The 17,920-nt window shown below is 41.1% G+C and overlaps 1 protein-coding gene and 1 long non-coding RNA gene across 2 annotated transcripts in view; one reads left to right on the forward strand and one right to left on the reverse strand.

Annotated features, from left to right (window-relative positions):
- Positions 1 to 2,046: 2,046 nt before the first annotated feature.
- LOC117877948 (alcohol dehydrogenase class-3) lies at positions 2,047 to 15,278 on the reverse strand. Its single transcript, XM_034771633.1, has 9 exons — positions 15,125 to 15,278; positions 11,495 to 11,596; positions 10,331 to 10,472; positions 9,575 to 9,662; positions 7,470 to 7,689; positions 6,368 to 6,628; positions 5,498 to 5,633; positions 4,401 to 4,539; positions 2,047 to 2,104 (listed from the first exon to the last, which is right to left on the reverse strand). Exons 1-9 carry the CDS (start codon positions 15,134 to 15,136, stop codon positions 2,080 to 2,082), a joined length of 1,125 nt encoding a protein of 374 aa, XP_034627524.1. The 5' UTR covers positions 15,137 to 15,278; the 3' UTR covers positions 2,047 to 2,079.
- Positions 15,279 to 15,284: 6 nt separating this feature from the next.
- LOC117877951 overlaps positions 15,285 to 17,920 on the forward strand; it is a 51,457-nt gene continuing 48,821 nt past the window's right edge. Inside the window, exon 1 of the long non-coding RNA XR_004645860.1 lies at positions 15,285 to 15,362. This is a non-coding gene — a long non-coding RNA (uncharacterized LOC117877951). The remainder of the gene's footprint in view (positions 15,363 to 17,920) is intronic.

The raw sequence follows: 17,920 nt of genomic DNA on the forward strand, positions 1-17,920 counted from the left end.
TGTATTGCTCCTAAATGGAGTTAGATTTATCCCATAAAGTTCTTAAAATTTAGTAAATCTTCCACATGCTACATTTCATGAGTAGAGTTAGTCCCTCATCAGCACTATTAGGAGAAAACCTTTTGATGATCTATCCCTTCTTTATCTGTGTAATTCTTCAGCAGATGCTTCCTCAAAAAAATTACTCTATTTAATTGAATGGTCAACATATTAGGTGAGAACTTAACTATAGAGCTTTTAGGCCTTTATTTATTTTGTGGGGGTAGAGGTGCCTATCAGTAATTGTTCAGGTATTACAGAAGCTGGCTTTTTACTAACTAAGCCAGATACTTATAAAGGTACAATTACAATTAAATCCTTTTATCTCATTTTTCTAACAATGGGGGTGTGTAGTTCTCACCTGTCACACGTTACTTACTCATACCATGATGTTTGCATGGTAATAAAGGCAGGGCATCCTGGAAGTTATGGATGCTGTGACTTAACAGGGACTGATAGCTGATTGACTTTGAAGTTGCAGGTTAAGAAATCCTGCTTGGGATGGTTCCAGTGGGCCTCTTCAGTCCCTACTTTAATTTTTCCTTAGAATGGTATAGATGCAAGACCAGAGAAAGCTTTAAGCCTACCAGAACTGCAGCCTACTTATAAGTGAATCAGGTAGTTCCTTCTAAAACTTTTGTCAGTGTGAAACCAGCTTTAAACACTGGACTAAATTGCAACATATGGATCTATAACCAGGTGTATGGAATGATAGTATAATGGAAATCCTACACTATCTGCTACAAGGCCTCCACCATAATTTATTTACTGCTGATCTGCTGACAGTTGGTGAACTGTAACACTACAGCACAGGAACAGAAGGCATATGCCCGGCCCAGTAGCCTGTAATTAGCCAAATGGGAAATGAAGCAGGAGTGGAACAACCAGAAAGATTCTTGTGAAGTTACCATGGGATGTTCATGTTAGGCCAGCCCTTAGAGTTGGTCAGATTTACTACAGATTGCCCCATACAGTCATGCTAGGACAGCAGTTTATTGGCTAGGAGGAAGAAAGTGAATTCCCAATATCACTTTCTACACAGTGCTGAGTTTTCCTTCAACATTATTGTTGCAAGGAGGGCACTTTCCTCACCTCACTTTCAGTAAGAGCAGATAAATCACAGCCCACACAGCTGTGGCTTTGGGCCTCAGACTGTAACAATGTCACGGAAACCTTTGACTAGTTTTAAGGTTTTTTCAAAATAAAGGGTAAGTCTTAGACAAGTTTGTTTTTGAATTAGGGCTATTTACAGTAGTGGCAACAGGTTGGCTGGGTGTTGGGCCTTGATTTAAATCACCTTCTCCCATGCCTCTGGGTTCTACAGCAGTTAAATCAGGAGAGGAGTTTACTCGGAGGTTATCTCCTTAGACTGTACTATGAAGGATAAGGTCAGCTTCAGCCTGAAGTGCAGTAGTTCACTGGCAGCCCAATAATCTGCAGAAACTAAGCTTCCCCTGATAAGAATCTAATGGCTGTGGTTGAAAAAAACCTTACACAATGGTATAAAATACTCCATCCATGGGGTTCTCTGCAATGTGAGAACTTAACTGCAATATTTAACTTTTACTGCTCATGAGGATTAGGAAGCTGTTGCAGATACAACTGGGTCTTCTCCCCACCCCATTTTGCATGGGGGTAGAGTTTCTCTGTACACATCTGCAATCCACAGACCTTTAGGTGTTACGTAGTCCATCTAATAACTTTTTAGAAGTAGAGAAAACACAATGACTGAGGAGTGAAAGTTTCTAGGTGGTGTTTACAAAAAAACTATCCCGCAGCTTTAAAGATTTAGGCACTGTCAGAAATCAGGAGTGACTAGTATAGAATAAAACGTTTTCATGACCACAACCAGCATTAGTTTCATAACTGGATTTAGTATTTATCATTAGTCTGAGATCAGGTTACCTATGATTTAATAGAAACTATGATCCTAAAGCAGATGATTTTCCCATCACAACTGAATTTTCTCTCCAGCTGATCCTACACATCTTCAAAAAGCTCCATTAACTAGAAGACTGGCAGGTTCCATCTTCGGGATCCTTAAAATTTCAGGACACTTCGAATGCTTCAACAAAAGAAAAAAATACGACAATAGGTATCAGTAAGACTTTCACCACTGTTTTTGAAATGTTACTTAATCCTACCTCTCATCTAAGAGCAAGCCTCCCATCCTCTCTCAAATTAATATTTCCTTTTTTTAATCTGAGTTATCTGGTAAGTTGAGAAACCGGTCAGTCATGTTCGTTAATGTCTTCAGTTCCCTACATTATACTCTTTAAACGCTCACTTCAAAAGGTGTGAGTATGTTCTTCCACACTAAATTTAGATTTGAGAATATTTATAAAAAACCTATACAAAGTTCTAAAGTCAATTTTCAGTATTTGTGACCGTTTGTCAACTGAGTCAAATGGATGGCTTTAAATGCATTTTCTTCTTCCCCAGCCTGAATTTAAAACAGCTCTTTATTTAAATTTCAGAGAGGGTGCTTACATGGGAGCACAGAAGTGCACTAAATAGTTATAAATCGGATACGTTTTAAGTCTCCTTTCCTACAAGTTAATTGGATATGTGCAGGCAATGCAGTGTCTGCAGTTGTCAGTGTTAGAGAATATAAAATTTAATTACTAGTAAAAAAAACGTGTTTGTGTCTGATTCCTATCATGTCCACCAATTGATTTTTCCCTTCTCCATTTATCCATGCTCTTAATAGGTAGGTGACCTGGACCATTTATTAATCCTGCTTTTATTTCTAGGGGGAAGATAGCTATTTCATACAGATTGTTTAGAAACTCAATTAGGAGTTGGATTTAAAGCGCTCACTTACTATCCTGATGAATTCCCAGTAGTTTGGCCTTTGACTTACAGGCATGGAACTCATCAGCTTGGAGAACAAAACTTAATGCTATTTCTAAGACTGAAACTGGATGTTGCCTTTTCCTTTGAGTTAAACCTTCTTAGGCTCTAAGTCACAGCTGTGGATTCTGCCATTGTGTCTATGGACAGGCTCTCTTCTCCTTTACGTGCAAAGAGAAATGTTATATAACATCCATGAGTAGATCCAGTCTTTGCTTTACAGGGAGAGAACCAGACCATCCCTTTCACAAAGGTTGCCAGGGATATACTATGACTGGAACAGATCCTGGACTGTATTATGCTTTTGTGATGTGTCATTTGGTATTCACCAGGTGGCAGAATTGCTCTTGCGCGGATTCACAATCTATAAATAATGTTCATGTTTTTTCCTTCAGGCTTGCACCAAGCTAAATGACAGCCTCAGTTCACCTTTCCTGAGGAAAAGTGTCTTGAATTTACTTATTGCTATAGCTGAAGCTTGCTTTGCAAACGGCAGCACAATCTTGCCATTTACCTGAGCCGAGAAGAAACTCCGGGTAAGATAACATGGGCAGAGTTAAGTCACAGCCAGTGACTGAAGGTTCTTTAGTTCTGCCTCCAGTCACATGTTAGGGGGAAAAAAAATCCATTGGTGAACAAGATAAAAGACAGAACAACTCCAGCATGTTAATAAATGTAAACTGGACATTAACAGCTTACTACCAGATGATAGCTAGGTTAGATTCAATATTAACAATCAGCCAATTATTTAAAATACATTGAGGAACATAAAATTTAAATCTACTATTTAATGAAGTACAGTAGACTCTCAGAGTTATGAACACTGGCATGGAGGTTATTCGTAATGAACAAAATTTTGCTTTCAGAAGTTTACAACTGAACATTGACTTAATACAGCTTTGAAATTATTATTCAGAAGAAAAATGCTGCTTTCCCTTTATTTTTGTAGTAGTTTACGTTTAACAGTGCTGTACTGTAGTTGCGATTTTGTGTCATCTTTGGTCAGCTGCTGTCTGATTGTGTACTTCCAGTTCCAAATGAGGAATGTGGTTGATTGGTCAGTTTGTAACTCTGAGGTTCTAGTGTAATCTAAAATGCTAATTGTTCTGAATTAAGTACTTTCTTTTGTTGTTTCCTTCTCGGTCTCTACTTTTATTCTGGTGCTTGAAGTTAGCTTTTTTTATTTTTGTCCTTTATGGCTTTAGTTCTCTCTTTTTCCAGTTTATGGTTTGTTTCCTCCTCTGCTCAAACACCAACCATTGTAATTTTCCTTGCCTTTCACCTGTCCCCACCCAAAATAGAGGTTGATGTTGCAGCATTAAGCTAGGAACAGAGACTGAGCAATGAGTTGCTCTAGTTGTGCATGAACACACTTACTGCATAGCAATTCACACAGCATATCTGAAACACAAAGGGGATGCATGGGTAGGGGAAGGAGGAACATAGCAGTGCCCTACAAACTCTTATTGAGCTATTCAATGTTACGGATATAAGACATTTAAACTTACCTCTTTCCTGCATGCATCAGTTCAAAAGCTTCATTAATTTTGTCAAAAGGCAGAGTGTGTGTCACAAATTCATCAACTTTGATCTTTTTTGACATGTATTCAGCCACCAGCTTTGGTACACTCTCTACACTCTTCCAACCTGAAAAAAACCCAAAACAAACTTTTTTTACCCAGTAAATTCAAAACCATCCTAGGGCAGAGGTAGGAAATAAAATGTATCAACCTTGCCCTCCCCCCAATAGTATTAGTCATTAAAGCTCAGTTTTCTTTGTACGAGATCGATCCTGGGATCATGTCATAATATCCATACCCAGCTGGCTGTAGAATAGCACTGGAGTAAAGAATGCACGAGTACATCTAAAATGACCAGTCAAAATTGAGGTCCTCATTTGTGAAGTGCATTACTTTTCACTGCAGGGACCTGTGTTCAATGTCTAGCTTAGATCACCTCAGAAAACTGGCTCTGAGCCCTCTTCCTGTTTTGCATTTGTGTATTTTAGAATGAGACCACAGCACAGCTTTGTATTGCGTGGAAGAGAGTTACATAAAAGTGGTGCTTTGCGAAGACTCCAGAAGCTTTTCATTCCTGACTTACGTCTAAACAGTTTCTTCTTAAAGGATCCCCCCTTTTACGGTCTTAAAACCACGCACCACAACCTATGCATCCTCACAACAGAGCTCAATGATTCCATTTGCTCAGTGATTAACAGTGCAGTTACTTACAAACATGTTTACATTATTCCCCATTTCCCAGATGAGCTGTTTTTCTTGTTATTGCTCAAGTCTTCAAGTGATTATTTGCACCTCAACCATGATACAGCCATAGAACTGCCCAGGAGAAATTTTCCCATTATGGCTGCTACTTGCATTTTAAATTCATAATGTGCAACAGAAGGCTGATCATTTACAGCTTGTCTGGGGCGGGACAATTATTTATAAGAGGTTATATTTGAAAAGCCAGATGGTAGTTCACTCCATCACATTCACTAAGAAGGACTTAATAGGAACCAGTTTCTCACATAAATACAGAGGAAGACTGTACTTTTCCCCTCTTTTTTTAGTAGATAAGAGAGATCATCAGTATGCCAGAAAGTTACCTCCAAACGCAGTCCCTTTCCACGTGCGACCTGTTACTAGTTGGAAGGGACGGGTAGAGATCTCCTGCCCAGCAGCAGCTACTCCAACTATCACACTCACTCCCCAGCCTTTGTGACAGGATTCCAAGGCAGCCCTCTTTAGACAGAAAAAAATAAAGCTAATCACTGGTAAGAAGCACCTATTATATATTGATGCTATGTAGCCTGACAGATTTCACCATTTTTTTTTTTTTTTTTTAATATTGAGAGTAAGTCAGTGATGCTGTACCTAGTTAAGAATTTTTTTTTTGACAAGTGTATATATAATTTAACTGGTAAAATGGCCAATATTCCCACACCTTGTCCCACACTTTTTTTTGGTTTGTTTTTAAAACACGGTGCAGTCTCAACTCCCACCTGGAGTCAAATGGAGCCTATTTCAATGGATGCTGGATTGTACTTCGAAGGAACAATCTGATCTATGCTGTTACTGAAAGAATTATTTTCCATCTAGCGTTACTTCCTAGCAATATTGTAATTAAGGTATTTAGTTTGTCATGTGGGATGAAAATATGAAATCAGAGTGTATTTGCTGATATTTTATTTTTCAGCACTGTCAGCGTTTGCATGACTAATTTTTTTCCATTTTTAGAACATAAAGGAGCTGTTTTCCACCTAAGCAGTAACTTGTCTTTCATTTTATAATTGGGATTGGTTGAAATAGACCCTTTTAGTCTACTGTATAAGTAGTACCAGGCTACTCTCGATAGAAAAGAAAGATGATAGAATGCTCCCTTGTAAACAGAAAGGGGCTTGTCTTTCTCTTAAGGTAATTAACTGTCCCAAGTCATAGTTAAACTTCCCTTTCCGTACTACCATGTGCATGCTTACCATGACACCAACATTCCCAATGCACTCAAAAGAGTAGTCCACTCCACCATCAGTAAGCTCAACCAGCACCTCCTGTATGGGTTTCTTGAAGTCCTGAGGGTTGATGCACTCAGTGGCTCCAAACTCTTTAGCTTTGGCAAATTTATCTTTGTTGAGATCAACGCCGATGATCCGGGAAGCTCCAGCCACTTTACAGCCCATAATAACTGCCAGCCCAACTCCTCCCAATCCAAAGACAGCACAGGTAGAACCAGGTTCCACCTAACAAAGCAAGAGAAATCAGATCAGGAGAGAGGAAAGAGAAAACACATCCTTCCATGTGTGTGACAAAATACAGATTATTTAAATATTAAGAAAAATAAAGAATAAAAATCCAAAGTTGAGAGTCATTATCGTGCAGAGGTAGGGAAGTAAGCCAGAGATTTTTCTTGTCTATGAATTGTTTTTGAAGGGCTATAATGGGCTAAGTTTACTCCTTGCCCAAAAGGTGGGCAGTGGCTCAGGGTCTCCACTAGAACCGTGGGAAGGTTCCTCCCTCCACCCCCAAACAAAGAGGGAGAACTTGACACGTAATGGGATGGTGGCATGAGAACAGGTGGAACCAGAGATCATTGCAACATTGTCAACCTTGTCAATATGTACAAGTCTGTCCTTACTATAAGGTAACCCCAACTGACCCATAATATCCATCCACAAACAAATCCCTGCACAGTTCAAGGTGGCTCCTGTTCACATCCACTTGCCTCCATCAAGAAATGCTTTCTCTACCCCACTCTGCACAAAGAGAGCTGGGAGGAGGAGGAGGAGGAGGAGGAGGAACAGGGTTTTTGATCTGACTGTGTCTGCTGAGGCTAAACAGGTGGGAAGCCCAGGTCAATCTTCCTGTTTCCTACTAGGTCTGGCTCTCTGTCAAATTTGGTAGTGGAAGAGGAAGAAAGGAAGTGGTGAGCACATGTCCCTTCTCCCACTCAATGACTGTTCCTCTGGTCTTACTTTCTCCAAGCCCAGCCTTAACAGATTTTCATGGCAGTACTTTTATTTCCAGTTTAACGTCATTAGCCACAGTTACGTGGAAGAGAGAGTGAGCAGCAAGGCGCCATACCTTGGCAGTGTTGATGGCAGCGCCATAGCCTGTTGAAATTCCACAGCCCAATAGGCAAACTTTATCCAGAGGAGCAGCAGCATCAATTTTAGCCACAGAGATGTCAGCCACAACAGTGTATTCAGAGAAGGTGCTAGTCCCCATGAAGTGGTAAATTTGCTTTCCTTTGCAGGTGAACCTGCTAGTAGCATCGGGCATCAGTCCTTTTCCTTGGGTAACTCTGAAAAAACAATACAACAAATCATATTTAATGCGGTGTCACAGAAAGTGATAGGAGAGAGTCTAGGAAGTGACTTAATTTCCATCAAGTGGTACAGTTTCTGAGCAGTGCATGGAGATTTAGCTACATGATTACCCGTAGAGTCAAAATTTTGAAGACATTTAAGTAAAGCTTGAGTTCATGAAAGTTAGAGACTACAGGCCTGTTGCAATCTTTCTACTGGCTTTAACAGCCTTTGGATCACGCGCCAAAGCCTCAATTCATCAAAGTTCTTAAGAATTCATTTAAGTCCCACTGCGCTTTGATGAAGCAGGACCTAACAGCACTCTGACCCAGACATTCAGCAAACCACACAATCCCAATAAACCATAACTGCTCTTTCCAACACACCCCACTCCTGCCCCACTGTATCCTCTGTTCTTTTAGTCCCAGGGTATGCCTATGCTGCAATGGTGGGGTATCATTTGCAATTTGTGCAGTCATACCTGAACTAGCTTTACTCTAGCTACTTTGGGTATCCGAGCAGTGACGCTGAGGCAGCACAGGCTCCAGCGTGGGGTAGCCACTCAAGTAACTACTCAGGGTTCTGAGCAGGCTTGTTTACTTGCCCAGACGCATGTACTGCCGTGGCTTCAGTGCTACTGGTTCCCTAGTTGGCCTTAATCAAGCTAGCTTGGCTACGTTTACATGAACTAAAAAAACAAAAAACAAACAAAAAAAACCCAACACATCACATCCTGTGATTGCAGTATAGACATATCCCAAGTCTCTTCTGAGCAGCCTCTGCCAATCCCATCTTAGTGGACAGTGGTTTTGTGGTATGCATGAATGGAAACTAGGAGATCATGCTAGTGTTTACTTGCGATTTAATCTGGGTCTGCTAAAATGGCATGCAGAGGTTTTGCAGGGGGTACATCAACTCATCTAGATATTTACCTAGTTTTACAACAGGCTACACAAAAAGCACTAGCGAAGTCTGTACATACTAAAATTTCATACAATGACTTGTTTATACTGCTCTATAAATGATATACTGAAATGTAAGTACAATATTTATATTCCAATTGATTTATTTTATAATTATGTTAAAAATGAGAAAGTGAGCAATTTTTCAGTAATAGGGTTGTGCTGTGACACTTATTTTTATGTCTGATTTTGTATGCAAGTAATTTTTAAGTGAGGTGAAACTTGGAGGTACACAAGATAAATCTGACTCCTGAAAGGGGTATAGTGGTCTGGGAAGCTTGAGAGCCACTGGTTTACATGACTGAGATCTAAACATGCAACAACTTAGCAAAGGCTAACTGAAGTGCATCTCATTTTAGGACAAAGACATTTTGAAGGGTAGAAAACAGACTGATTCTTGTTTATAAAGGGAGAACTACTGTTCCTTGGGTTGAACATATTGACCACAGCGAGTCATTCTTTCTTCATTCAAAGGGCAATAATTTTCTATGATAAGCTACCACTTGAATCAAACAGAATTTTGAATACATCCTCTGTTACTAGATACCTTGACAAATGATAGTATTCATAGCACAGTATCACAGCCACACACAAAGAAGTGAATTTAAGTAAGACCAGAAAAGGAGACCAAAAAAAAAAACAAAAAACAAAAACCAAAAAAAAAAACACCAAAAAAAAACAAAAACAAAAAACAAAACAAATGACTACCAAGCCTTGAAAAAAGGGAGAAAAAAAAATGGGTATTGCATAACAAACCTAAAACATACATCTTTCCAACTACGTGACCTTGCTCTGCATTTAATCAGATGGTACATGAAGTCAAAACAATTTGATACAAATTCAGTTAAATTTTGTTACATAAGTGAGCTACATGGAACAATTATTGTTCTGTGTATATCAAGAAAAAAAGTGCATCAACCTTATCTTTTGGCAGAGATTGGTTTTAGGGTTAAAACAGAACTTGCATTCTCCACATTGTGGGATGTACAGTGGGATGACTGTGTCACCTAGAGAACATAATGAGAGAAACATTTCACATGACTAGCTGTTTAAAGGCTGAAAGGATAATATGAAAGAAACATACACACATTTGGTATGTGGTCAAATGTTAACATGGTCAATACCATGACATTTTAATGGGGGCAATCATTCATGCAGTCTTATTTGTGGATTTGAAGTCTCCAATACACTTACAAATATAGAATGACAAAGTACAGGTTTTGTAAAGTGCTGTGTATAAAAAAAACCCTGATTCATCTCATGTCTGAGTAAACAATCAATCAATTTCCATCTAAAGTTAAACAAGAACAAATAGGAACAAAGATGTAAAACCTATATGGAAAAAACAGAATATCTAGACAGCTGTTATCTCTAATTGTTCAATTGGTTAAAAACAACTGACACTTTTAGAACACAAATAGTTTCTCCATACAATATTACATCATAATCCTGTAAACTACTCTCTTCTGAATAGTAAACCAAGAGCACATTAGTTAGACTAGTATTGGACCACCCGCATGAAGGAAAATTTTAGGCAGGTATAGCCCAACAAAAACATCACGGCAGCTCGCTAATTCTGCTTTTCAATGGACAAGTTGGAGCAATTTATTCTCGTGAAGCAAGATTTCCAAAGAAAGTAGAAAAAGCGCTTGTGAAGAGCCAAATGTTTTCCTACCTGGTTTTAATTTAGTTACTCCTTCCCCAACACTCTCCACAATTCCTGCTCCTTCGTGACCCAAGATCACTGGGAAACACCCCTCAGGATCAGCACCACTCAGCGTATAGGCATCTGTGTGACAGACAGCAGTGGCAACAACCTAAAGGAATATTATAATAATCTGAAATATTCTGGAGGTAATGAAGGAGAATGTAAAAAGAGATAACTGGTATTGAAATATTTTTCCTGCTCAGTAATCCAAGACTAGTGCTAGGGTGAATTCACTGATTCTGAAGACTTTTGTAGTAGTTTAACCAAAGTGTTTTTAGCTCCAGCAACTCAAGATATATTGGACCTGAAAAAATAATCACATTGCTTTGATCTCTGCTTGACTCTCATCCCTTCAGCACGGACGTAAAATTGGCGGCTGCTGGCTCAAGATCTGCTAAAGCCAGTGCTCTATGCGATTTGAAAACAATGTGGTACCCCAGATTTCAAATGGGATCAATCTTAAACGGAGGGTGGGGGGGGGGGGGGGAGAAAGAAATCACCCTGTATAGAGGGTCCATATAACATTATAAGCACCACATAAATCCAACGTAAGTTCTTAATAGAAGTGTTAAGTAGCACACAGGACCTCATGTGGACTCTTTGCATGGAGGTTGCATCCTATATATTAGTTTGGGAGATACTGCCTATTAAAAGTCTTGTTAGAATCAGAAGTGAAGATCTGGAGTGTGCAAGATGCTAATCACAGTGATGAGTTTGAGGTCTGATAAATTATGAACTGAAAGGACTAGCACTGAATGTCACATACAGTTTGAAAAATTAAAATAAATAAATAAATGAGGTCAGGTTTCCATTGGGATAAAGCACACGTTTCTCGCTCAGACGGATTGAAATTGCTACTGATCCCTCAGAATAGCAGTGATTTTTAGGCTTTGGCCCAAGACCAAAATAAATGTTAGGCCTCAGACCAGCAGCCATTTCATTTTATGCCATCCCAAAAACCAGACACCATCATTTTCTTTAGAGTCTTACCTAGGTTTCAAACAAACAGATAACACAAACACTGTAAATTCAACATTTTTTTCTACAAGGGCAAACAAATTATTCAGCTTTATTATTTGGTCTCCCAAAGTACAAACCGTAAAGCAGGCCATAAACATTTGCTTAAGTTACCTTAATACGGACTTCATGTGCTTTTGGTGGTGCAACCTCTACCTCTTCTATAGAGAGTGGTTTACCTGCCTCCCAGGCAACAGCGGCCTTGCATTTAATAACCTAAATGAGAAAGAAGAGCAGAGTTATTGCACTGTTCATTTATAATAATTCTTGTGCACTGGAGGGAAAAACAAAAGAAAGGCTACTAATTTTTGGAAATAATCCCAGATACGAAGTTATAGGTCAGATCCTACCCTCAACTCCCAATGACTTTAGAACAAAGGGACAGTCACCCTACATTTGCTTTCAGGAACTTAAGCAAGAACCACCAAGACTTAAAAAAGTGTTATTTTAGTACTTTGAAGACAGTATGTTGTGGTAATGGGGAAGGGGGGAAAAGAGTCATATGAAAAATGTTAGATAAAGCTAGGGACATTTTAAAATAAACAATCAGCATTTATGTGAGGCACATGGTGTTTTTCTGTAGCTAGTGCCAGCAGTACACATAATCAAGATTTCAAAACTTGGAAAATTCAGTTAAGCCATTTGTCTCACATAAAGAGTTTGGATTAACACAGAGGTCAAACTGTTGCCCCCCACCCAGCCTGCTCCCATTGTGGCTTTCTGCAGCAGACTACATGTGGCCAGCACAGAGAACTTTTATGCAATGCATAGGGGATGCACAGATACTTACTTCTGTGTGACCACTCTGCCAGCAGAACTGCTCACAACCAAGACTCTGTGCAGGCTTCAGCATCATGGATGAATTTCACCCTAAGACTACACTGCATTTATTTATCTGGGGAAGCTCACTTTTTCAATCAAGTAGGGTAGAAACATTTTAAAGATAAACAGAACTTAGATTCTTGAAAAAGCAACTTTTTTTTTAATCAATAGCTCCAATTCTGCCTCCAGTTACATGGATGCACTTCCAGCTGAGGAAGTCAGCAGGAGTTACATCCATGCAACCAAGCGCAGAGTTGGGTCCTGTGAGAATGAGGATCTGAACTGCTCTTAGATTTCCCTTTTTACAAGTCTGATGAGCTTCAGTTCAATTGTCTGAGGAGCTATGGAAAAATCTTATGCTGGTAGTATTCCTTTTTAACCACACAAGGCAGCATCTTTTTCAGTGAAATGCTACATGCAATAGCTTGCCACAGAACACAGAGGCCTGTTCTAATGAACTTTGAAGCTGAATTTAAGGCTTTGTCTGCACAGGGAAATTGACTGGCATAGCTATAACTATTGCTTTGTGAACGGAGTAATTATTCCAAAACTGAGTGCCAACATGGGGGAGCTATTCCAAAATAGTTACCTTATACTGGAATAGCCATAACAATCAACTTCCCCCAAGCATAAAAGGCCTTTGTTACTTCTTTCCCAGCCCTTTTCCACAAACTTCAGGCTAGTTTGTTCTGCATTATTGTCTGTATGCATATAATAAATGTGATATATTAACTTTGGGAAAGCAGCTGCATAGAAACCAACAAGTTACACTGCTTTGCTCTTGGGGAATTGTGACTAAACTCCTGAAAGTTTGCCAGGAAATCTAGTCAATTTCTAGGGATCAAAGTACAAGAGGAATTGTCAACCAGTAAATAACTTGGGAGTTTTCAATTAAGCCCTTTTCCACAATATGAAAACTGATTCATTCTCTCAAATTAAATGTGAGCATTTAAGAGTAAATGTTTTCAAAATGTGAATGGGTTATTTAAATAAAGAGATGGCTTAAAAAATAAAAGTTATAGAATAGATGTAGACCTTAATAGTTGGCTGTGAACATTCAATGAACAAACATTACACATCTTAAATTTACAATAAAAAAAATAAAGGTAAAAGTTCCTAGTTTTCCCTGCATAAATACCTCTAAAAATAAAAAGCAAAAAAAGGATATGACAACTCAACAGATATGACAAGATGTTGCAGAAGGCTCATTCCAAGTACCTCTCAGTCTACAACATGCTGTTCAGTCTAAAAGTGTAGCCTTTATAGAGGAGACTGAAATAATGTTTATCCAGTTAATGTTTATCCAAGCCCCCGGAATATTAAGAACTGAAATTAGGGTATCAAAGTTTTGTTAAGAAATTATTAGGCTGAAATTTAATTTTCTGTTGCTTCATTGAGAGGCTCTGAAGACAACATTTGAAAAAGATTATTTGCTGTATTTTTCTTGCTCTTTATTACAGATATTAGCATCAAAACAGTATCTTTATTAATTCAATCAAGCTAGCCCTCCAAAACGCACAATCATTTTCTGTTTATGCCATTACAGCTGAGCCCACTAGAACAGTTGTAGAAGTTGCATCTTATTTTGGAACAGCTGGTAAGACAAGCTTTCACGGTCTGGGCAATCATTTAATTATTTTACCTACTCAGACAGACTGGTGATGTAGGATGCAGTTGAGGGGAAGAAAGCAGTGTGTAGAGTTAGACTCTCAAGAGATTTTGAAATAGTTACGTGAAATGGCCAACTCATTGTCACTGGGTGAACAGTATCTGCTGATCTTATAGCTGTAGAGCAGCAGTTCTCAAACTGTGGTCCAGGACCCCAAAGTGGGTTGTGATCCCGTTTTAATGGAGTCGCCAGGGCTGGCTTAGACTTGCTGAGGCCTGGGGCGGAAGCTCAAACCCCACCACCTGGGGCAGAAGCCTTTGGGCTTCAGCTTTGGCACCCTCATCCACAGAGCAGGGTTTGTGCAGGCTCAGGCTTCAGTCTCTATTCCTGGGGTCCTGTAATAACTTTTGTTGTCAGAAGAGGGTCTCAGTGCAATGACTTTTGAGAACCCCTGAGGGAGAGATTGATATACCAATCTTTTTCACAGCAACCACAAAGGGTCAAACAGGCAGATGATAGTAACAAGTTTCCCAACTAATTATGTACCCAGCCTTCCAGATTGATGTATAAATATTTCCCCCTTTGGGGCAAACACATTTATAATTATCATAGTTCTTCTTTGGAGTCAAGAATGCATGGATAGGTCTCCCTGATCTTATCTGTGCCAGGCTACTTGTCATCTTAGGCCCACACTCCTGCAGACACATACATGAATAACATTATGCATGTGTGCAATTCTATTGAACTCACTAGGACTCCAGGTCATAAGCTCTTTGGGACAGGACCATGACATTGTATACAACACTTAACACCCGTGTTCCCAACTGGGGTCTTTGCCCGCTACCACAACAGAAGTGATAGATAATAAATTCCATGGTGTACTCTAAACGATGCTGTGTGCTTGCATCGCAAAGCTTAAGAAAAAGCAACAGTACAAGTTAATCTCATGCGATGGACACTATGGAAGAACACCCTCCATGTCCCGCTTCCTGTACTGTGATTTAAGGAAAACACCTGCTTGCTCTAAAACTCCGGGCAACTCCAGCGTGAGCAGCCCCAAGGGCCTCGCAAACCCCAGCTCCAGCAGGTCGCCTGCTGGGAGTGCGGATCAGAAGAGCACTGCGGTCGCTTGGGAGCGCCCCGGCAGCCCAGCTAGCGAGCTAGGACGCGGCCCTCCTGCACGGCAGCCTCCCTCCGCGCTGCCTGCCCAGCAGCCCCCTTCGCCGCCAGCTCGAGCCCCCCTCTGCCCGGGAGCGCGGCCGCGGGAAGCGCTCGCGTTCCTCCCCTCCCGGGGAACGTTCCATGCGCCTTACCCCGCTCGCCATGGGCCCCCGCAGCCGGTCCTCCCGCAGAGCCCCGCCAAGCGTGCTCCTCAAAGGGGCCGCCCGAGCCGGTGCATGCGCGCTCGCTCGCTGCCGCTGGAGCCGCCTCTTCAGGGCCGGGCGACAGGCTGCCACTCCCCCTTAGGGCGATGACTGAAGCATCGCTCCGCCGGCGAGGCGCTGGGCTGCTGGTTTGCTTGCAGCGGTTGCCCCAGAGCGGTGGAGCCCGGTAAGAAGCGTCAAGGGCAGGGGAGTCTGCAATGCAAATACATGGGCCCCACAAAGTCTCGCTGTGTTTGAAACGTCAGCAGGACTGTCTGGACGCTAAAAAGTTTCCCGGGGAAGGAGGGAAAACGTGACCCCCCACTAGTGTCCCACCCCTACCCCCGTTTGTCCCTGGGCAGTGTGGCTGTTGTTATTGCGCAGTTATGCATCAGATATAGCAAAACACACCTACATCTACAAGCAACGACCGGGGAAACGCGCCCAGGGTGTTCTCATGGCGCTCTGCGTACAAGCGAGAGGTGTTCATAAGACATGGTGACTGTTCTTGAGGAAGAACTTCCAGTCTTTTCCATAGGGGGAAGGGTCTGCGGAACATTGGAAAACTTGGACATAAAATTACCTGCTGCACTAGTAACAATATTGGTGCGGCGTCAGATACAGTACTACAAGCTGGCCCCGCCCCTACAGGGTGCTCCATGCAGAGCCCTCCTGCACCTACCGGGACCTGTGTTGTGGGAGAGAGTGGCTAGTAGGATACCTGTCTTGAAATGCATAGCTAATAATAATAACAACAGAGCACTGTTCCTGCAGTGGGAGTGGACAGAAACATCTGCCAGTCTTGTCTTTATGCCCCCCCAATCTCATTCTTGATACCCTCCGATCAAGATTCACTAGTGTCTCATGTTGACTTTTTAAAAAAAAAAGTTACATTGAGAGACATATGTATTTCTCTTTCCTGTTTATTGCCAAGGTTATTTGCATGAAAATAAGTTGCTGTTACTTGGAAGTTCCGTCATGGTTGCCATCCATTGTGAATTTTACATCATTATGTTGCAACATTATTTTGTTCTTCAGAGTTGGTGCAGTAAGGGGGAGCCGAGGGTTCTACATATCATCATGGTGTTTCCGTGTGTCATCATTTGTGTGGTCACATGATTGAGTGTTCCTGACATTTTCACACTATTTTGAGATTGTCTCATGATATTGTGTTACAAGCATGTTTTTGCATTACATAGATTTTCATTATTCCCCTGCATAAAGCCATAGTCCCTTTTTTGTGACATCACAACTGCTCCCCACTCAGGTATTATTTCATTCATGTAATGCCTATCCTAAACTGGTCAAAGAGAACCCTACCCTTCCTTATTTAAATCTCTCTTCAAGATTGTTTTTATTCCCATGATCTCTACGAGAATGAGTGCTTATATGCCTGCAAGGCCATGGGGTATAGCTGAGGTGTTCTTTTATTTTTTAAATATATGGTATGTATATACTGCAAATTATTACCTCATATAGAGACTTACTGGGCTATGTAATTAACATTAGATAAGGAGAGGATTCCCCACTCTTGTCCCTCCCCTCCATATACTCTGTGACACTCTACTCTCGCTATTCTGATTTCTTTTCTAACTAGCAAAATGCAGTACTAGATATATGGGTATTTATATCAAGCTGTCCTTCCAAGACCTCTGTGAACACCACTGTCCTAAAGTAACTGAAAGTATCAAGCAACAGAGAGTCCTCTGACACCTTTAAGACTAACAGATGTATTGGAGCATAAGCTTTCGTGGGTGAATACCCACTTCGTCAGACCCATGTCAGTATCAAATTGGTTATAGATCTTGGACAGATCTTATGAATTTCCTGGGTAGGCAGGATCCCCCAGACTATGTAATTTATCCCAACATACCTATCAGAACAGCTGTTTCTGTCCACCTTGAACAAAAATTTCCAGGATCAGGCTAGTCTTTAGTATTTTTTGGGGGGGGAAAGGGGAGGAGGCAGAATTGTATAGCCATAATATGCCTGGCCATATGCCACTCCCTTTAAAGTGAGATGGCCCTACTTCACATTTCTTATTGGGCCTTCAGACTCAGCTTTCTTAAGGTCTGGTTCTGTATCTTAGGCTACGTCTTCACTACAGGAGGGGGGAGGGGGAGGGTCGATTTAAGATACGCAAATTCAGCTACGCGAATAGCGTAGCTGAATTTGACGTATCCGAGCCGAATTACCCCGCTGTGAGGACGGTGGCAAATCCACCTCTGCGGCTCCCCCCTCGACGGCGCTTACTCCTACCTGCGCTGGTAGAGTACAAGCATCGATTCGGGGATCGATTGTTGCGTCCCGAGACACGATAATTCGATCCCCGAGAGATCGATTTCTACCCACCGATTCAGGTGGGTAGTGAAGACGTAGCCTTAGTAAGTTCTGTCTGGTTAGAGCTGGAATTGAAAAACACTTACAATTTGTCTGTTGGGGGCAGGCAAGGAGCATCAGATAATCCTCAGCTCCCAAGGTACATGGTACAGCAAGGTACATAATCAGGCTTCATGCTACACCAAAAGGCGAATACCAGACTCTCCATTATTCCTATATGGTATTACCAACAATTACTCCTTCCTTAGAAAATGAGTTTTTGGGGAGGAGGGGGAATGGGAGGGGAGATGAATAGTTAGAGACTTTGTACTTTTTACCAACTGTGATTCTGATCCAGCAAGTTGTTCCAAGCAAGTGGACCCTTGTGAAGCCCCTCAGACTTCAGTGAGCCTATGTGTGAACGCA

This window comes from Trachemys scripta, chromosome 5, assembly GCF_013100865.1.
Source record: "Trachemys scripta elegans isolate TJP31775 chromosome 5, CAS_Tse_1.0, whole genome shotgun sequence".
Taxonomy (NCBI): Eukaryota; Metazoa; Chordata; order Testudines; family Emydidae; genus Trachemys; species Trachemys scripta.

What these genes read in the sequence shown, in the direction of transcription:
- LOC117877948 (XM_034771633.1), bottom strand. An exon ending in AGTAACTAAATTAAAACCAG is followed by an intron (nt 9,663 to 10,330) that starts GTAGGAAAACAT and finishes TATGTTCTCTAG; the next exon opens with GTGACACAGTCATCCCACTG. An exon ending in AATCTCTGCCAAAAGATAAG is followed by an intron (nt 7,690 to 9,574) that starts GTTGATGCACTT and finishes TTGTTTTTTCAG; the next exon opens with AGTTACCCAAGGAAAAGGAC.